Source organism: Herpailurus yagouaroundi, unplaced genomic scaffold, assembly GCF_014898765.1.
Source record: "Herpailurus yagouaroundi ecotype Mexico unplaced genomic scaffold, PumYag 142, whole genome shotgun sequence".
Lineage (NCBI taxonomy): Eukaryota > Metazoa > Chordata > Mammalia > Carnivora > Felidae > Herpailurus > Herpailurus yagouaroundi.
Window position 1 is genome coordinate 64,016,358 of NW_024412397.1, and position 6,218 is coordinate 64,022,575.

The window sequence follows — 6,218 nt, forward strand, 5'->3', positions numbered from 1 at the left end:
TCAGAACTTCTGGTTTTTTGCCCAGCCCCCAGAGACTGCCTGTAATTCCTTACTACCTGAGGTTTTCCAAATGTCAGTTGACTCAAGCCAGCCTGTAGCAAGATGATGTTTTATATAATGTAATATAATCATGAGAGTGATGTCCCATCACATTTGCCACATTCTATGAGTTAGAAGCGAATCACAGTCCCAACTATACTCAAGGGACAGGGGTTATATGATGTGAAACACCAGGAGGCAAGGATCATGAAGATCACTTCAGAGTCTGCTGAATCAGAAGGTACTTAATATCTCAGAACCTCAGCTTATTCACTAGAAAGAGGAAGAAGAAGAAGAAGAAGAAGAAGAAGAAGAAGAAGAAGAAAGTGAAGGTATAATAGTACCTATTCTTAGGATTGTTGTGAGGACTAAGGCATGCAAAGCTTTTAGAATAATACCTGGTTTATTGTAATTGTTCAGTAGTACATAGGTACTGTTGTCACTGCTTTTAATTCCTAGATCTCCACACAGCCCAGGAAACATCAACTCTGACAATTGTTCATAATTTATTGATTTGACAGCTCTTAAACAGATGATCTGGGGGTGCTCTTTGGCTGCTCTCAGTCCCTTTCCATCCTCAGTCCAGTAAATGTGTGGATGAAAGAATTGGGTGTTTATTGAACTACCTACTCATATCTGTCCATGACTAAATGGGTGTCTTAGTCTTTGCAGGCTGCTATAACAAAATGTCATAGGCTGTGTAGCTTATGAACAACAGAAGTTTATTCCTCATAGTTCTGGAGGCTGGAAGTCTAAGATCAGGATGCCAGCATGGTCAGACTGGTTCACAGCTGATGACTTCTCTTGCTGTGTTCTCATGTGGTAGAAAGGATGAAGGATCTCTCTGGGGTCTCTTTTATAAGGACACTAATCCCATTCATGAAGGCTTTACCTTCATGACCTAATCACTTTCCAAAGGCCCCACATCCAAATACCACCACCTTTGGGGTTTAGGTTTCAACTCCGAATTTTGAGGGAAAACAAACATTCAGACCATAACATAGTAATGGGAAAGTGAGGGAGAGGAAGAGGAAACTTCCCTCCTTTTTTACTATGTTATGGAACCAGGCTGGAATGCTGGTGGAAAAACCAAGTGGCACTCGGAGATCTTGGTGGATTGGAGATTTATTTAACACCGGCGTGATCAGAGGAGACTGTTTCTCCAAAGTCTGAGCCCGGACTGTAAGTGGGGAGGGTAACTTATAGCTGACAGCCTCCATATCTGTGGGGGTTTTTGCACACACAACAAACAAAGGAAGAAGAAACTGGAGGAGGGGTCTCTAAGCTAGACACCAGAGTTTGTTTTAGTTCAATCAGCCATCTTTGGTGTACTTTATCCACTTCTCCAACAACTAGAGAGGGCTCAAAAGTACTATAGGAACTTAGAGAGTAAGTGAAACAAGTCAGAAAAAGAAAGACAAATACCATATGATTTCACTTATTGTGGAATCTAAAACAAGAAAACAAATGAACAAATAAACAAAAAACTAAACAGACTCTTAAATACAGAGAACAAACTGGTGGTTGTCAGAGGAGAGGTGGGAGGGTGAATGGACAAAATAGATAAAATAGCTTAAGAAGTCCAAACTTCCAGTTTTAAAATAAATATAAGTCACAGAGATGAAAAGTATACCATAGGGGATAGAGTAAATAATATTGTAGTAAGGTTGTATGGTGACATATGATGACCACATTTATCTTACTGAGTGCTGAATAATGTATAGAATTGTCAAATCACTATATTGTACACCTGAAAATAATATAACATTTTATGTAAATTATACTTCTATATAAAAAAACTAAAAAATAAAAATAACATGAACAACAAAAAGAAAGGCAAAGAGATGAAAAAAAAGAGGACATCAAGTCTGCTATAGTACTTCATCCTTTAATCTTAGCTGTCTGGTCCAAGGCTAGATTATCAATAAAACTGTACACATACTTATGGCATCAGCAAAACAGTTTTAAAATGTGCTATTTTGATAAAAAAATTGAAGTGATCATCATGGGAAAAATCTGAGCCTTGTTGATCTCCCTTAACTCAGATGTGTGAGGCTTAATACTGCTTTTGTTTGAATTACATATGAAGGTACAGGTAGGGAACCACACTTTTTTCAGTAATTATTAGTATTAAAGACTTTGAACTGATTTGAATATAGCTAAGGACCTAGAATTGGAAATATCTTTGACTTGGCACTCAGTCTTTATTTTTGTTTTATACACTATTAGAATAACCTTCTTGATTTTGTTTCTCAGATTAAATGCAACAAATGAAAGGCAGTGAGAGGTGGAATTTCTAGGTGATTTCCTCTGACAACAGATGTGACAACTGACAGCTTGGGAGTGATGAGGGGATGGAAACAAATGCAGATTTCAACAAGCATGGCAGTTTGGGACCTTTTATGACAGGTGTTAAGTTACACTACTCACCCCTACAGCATCATAGAATAGCACAGCATCAAAGAAAGTTTACATTTTATTGAGAATACTCAATTTAATCACAGAAAAGATGTTTATACATTATTCTTCGGTGGAAATAACATTTAAAAATCATTTATAAGCTGTGCTTTAGATTTTATGAAAAATAAACTTACATGTCCTTAAAAACTTAAATCCAGGTTAGCATCCATTAGAATAATATTGTGCATTTGGTGAGATGTAACCAAGGAAGGAACACAGAACACAGAAGGCAAGACATACTTTGGGTTCCATCTTCAATCTGTGATGTACACCGTGCCAGCTGCCATCTTCCTTTTAACTACGTACTTCCTGCTTTGCTTCTTAAGTTCATGTGCTTACCCCCATCTGATGTCAAACCAACTACCAGACCAGCAGTCCTGTTTGTGGCTGGCTTCTTCTCTTGACAGCTCAAGGAAAATTCCCTTGAGGGTCAAGTATTTCCTCTTCCAGAAGACACAACCACTCTCATTGTGTTCCAAGCAGCCCTGCTCTGTGGATTAAAGACCTTACTTCTTTCCTCTCATCATTCATCCCTTTAAGTTACTCTCCAACTTAGTGAGGAATTATGGTCAGAATTTGCTTCTTTTTTAAGCTTTAACTATTAAAAATGGATGAACTTACCAATTTTTTTCTATATTGTCACTGGGGTGCCACTTTTCAATATCTAGCATCTTTCCTGTGGCTGATGGTAGGATGAAGTTTTCCAGTGACTGGATCTGCCTCTTAGACTTATCTGTGGCAGGAGGTAAAATGTTTTTCATCAGTCTCTGGCTTGGGTCTCAATAATAGGGCTGTTCTTGAAGTGGTGTTTTGTTTTTGTTTCCCCCCATAGTTCCAAAGAATAGTGAACACCCACACATGCACACACACACACACACACACACTCCAAAATATATATTGGGGCTTGGGGTCTCTTTTCCTTTACCCCTAATGTTCCAACAAATACGCAAAGACTGGTTATACTTTCTTCAAATAGTCACAATTTTCTTCTGGCCTTTGTTTCCATATAGGAAACAAGTGGATTAAATTTTTATTTCTTCCTCTGAAATTCATGCTTCTAAAGCATGAGGAGTTTTAACGAGGAAAGGACTTTAAGGCCAGTGGTACAGTGGTATACTACATGAGTAAAGAAGACTAACAGAGAAGGTTCCTTTATTATTGAAGACTCAAAGTTGCTTATTTGACATTTATAATTTATACCATGCCTGCTTCCAAAAAATTTGAGATGACATACAGTAAAGCAGGCAGGCAGGAGGGAGGGAGGGAGGGAGGGAGGGAGAAAGGGAGAGCAGGGATTCTGTGTGGTAGTGCATGATAGGCAAATTCAACTGCAGTAATTTATTGGCATCTTTGACTTACAAAGATATTGCAGCTTGTGCCCTGAGTATTTGTCCTTGTACTTTAACTTCTAGAAATTGATTACAATGGTCTCCAGGCCAGAAAGGCCACCCCAGAAACAGACTTGATAGATAGCTATAGAAGAACAAGTTTTTGCCTTAGTGCAAAGCTCTCAAATTTGTACTACTGTCTGTGCTTTGTATTCTGTACTTCTTTTTAATATATTATTTTATCTCCTTAGTTATAAAAGTTGTACTTACAAGACTTCACATAGGGTTAAGCTATTACAAACACTAGTCTGTGGGATAATCCTCATGCACATTAGGGAAGGAAAGGACAGTTGGAAAGCATTAGCATTTGTTGGTATGTCATGATATTCTGTCCCTTGACAATATTATCTCCATGGCTTCTAAAATCAGGGACTAATAATTCTACCAGTACTTGCTACAGAGGATCATCTTTTTAAATGCATCCCTGAGCTCTTGGCTCCGGAAGGCATATATAAAGGGGTCAATGACTGCATTGCACATGATCAACATGCCATTCACCTGGAAGAGGGACATGTAGCAGGCACAGTAAGGGTTATTTGGGCAAAACGTCATTAACAGGATGTGAAGGACAAAGGGGGCCCAACAGAAGATGAAGACCCCAAGTAGGATGGTCAGTGTGATGGCCCCTTTCATGTTGGCTCTGGGAAGGGTCAAGATCTTCCTGGCATGGGACCGAGCAAGCAAAAACATGTGCACATAGAGGCACAGGATAAAGACCAACATTAGAGGAAATAGCGATGTGAAGGTGATCACTGTGGGGATGTGATGGGAGAAGATCACCATGGTAATGGCGCTGCCTGTGCAGCTCACCCAGATGACCATCAGGACGACAATGGCACGGCGCATGGTCACAATGCTGTGGTACTGTAGAGCATGGAAGATTGTGAGGTAGCGGTCAACAGCTATCACAGACAGGCTGAAAATGGAGCCAAGGAGGGAGAGGATGAACAGGGAGTCGATGATGTCATCTGCTGTGGTTTCAAAATTACCACGAGGCTTGAGATAACCCATGTTTCTGAACATGATCAGGATATTTTCCAGGATCTTATATAGGCTGCCCAACATATCAGAAATGGCCAAGCTGCAAATGAAAAAGTACATGGGTGACTGAAGATTCTTATTCTTCATCACAGCCAGAAGGACCATCAGATTTTCCAAAACTCCGATGATGGATATTGTGAAAAATATCTCTTCTGGCAAAACCACATGAGGGCAGTCTGAATTATTTCTTGTTGTGTCATTGATGTTTCCATATAGATTGATAATATGCTTCATTTCTCCTGCTAGTGGTTAAGACAGGGATGTTACTTGGACCAGACAGAAAACTTGACTGATTCTTCAGAATCTTTTCTTCTTTGGAGTACTTGTTGGAGGTACAAGGTAAAACCACCTGACCACCTAAAGAATATACAGCAACATTAGTTGCAAAATACTCTACAAAGTAAAAACTAAGTCACATTTTCTTTCAGAAAGCTCTATTGCTTCAACGAAATACGATGGTGTAGTAATTTAAAAACAGCAATTTACTGGACCCTCATATTAACTTCTCTATGAAAAAAATCTTTAGTGGAATTTTAAGCCCAGAGATAAAAATAATCATCCTTTGTCATCTGTCCTTTCCATTCCCCGCCTTAATCATGAATCCAACTGTGTGTGAGAAAAATTAAAATAAGAAAATAAGTAAAAAAAATGAAAGCCATGTGTAGAAACAGGAAAGCACATAACTACCCTTCTTTGGTTTGGAGGTAGTGGCTGGATTCAATGAATTAATGAGATGTTTAGGTTCTTTCTATTCCACTGTTTGTCTTTCTGGGTCACTGACTGACCCTACAACTTATGGGGTAATGGCAAGAGTATTGATGTGTCATCCCCAAAACTGACTATGAAAATGTGTTATTACTTCCGTTTCAAAGGTAGAACTCACAGGAGTGGTAGTTCTAGAGACTCCCAATATTTTCAAGGTGTTGCAATTGAATTATGACAGCAGAAGGGTTCAATTTCCCTTAATTAGAAAGGGCTGAGTAGATAGATGATAGTTGAATGATTTTGAGAAGTCTGCTTCTGGTGAGAGCTTGTGGAATTTTTACTGATTTAGTTTTAAGATAGTTGGACACAGGTAGTTTTATGAAATGTATAAAATTTGCCTTCGCCAAGATGATGGTTTTAAAAGTCACAGATTCTTTATACTTTTCCCCTCAAGAAGTGGAGCTTAATTCCCCTTCACTTGAGTGTGTGGGAAGCCACCTGCCATATTGTAAGGTTGTCCTGGGGAAAGTAAATCTAGGAGTGTAGCATTTGATCAAAAGTCTGCAAGGCACACATTACTATATT

At 38.9% G+C, this 6,218-nt stretch overlaps 1 protein-coding gene across 1 annotated transcript; it reads right to left on the reverse strand.

Moving 5' to 3' along the window:
• Nucleotides 1-4,259: 4,259 nt before the first annotated feature.
• Nucleotides 4,260-5,180, reverse strand: MC2R (melanocortin 2 receptor). Its single transcript, XM_040478477.1, has one exon. It carries the CDS (start codon nucleotides 5,160-5,162, stop codon nucleotides 4,269-4,271), a length of 894 nt encoding a protein of 297 aa, XP_040334411.1. The 5' UTR covers nucleotides 5,163-5,180; the 3' UTR covers nucleotides 4,260-4,268.
• Nucleotides 5,181-6,218: the final 1,038 nt, after the last annotated feature.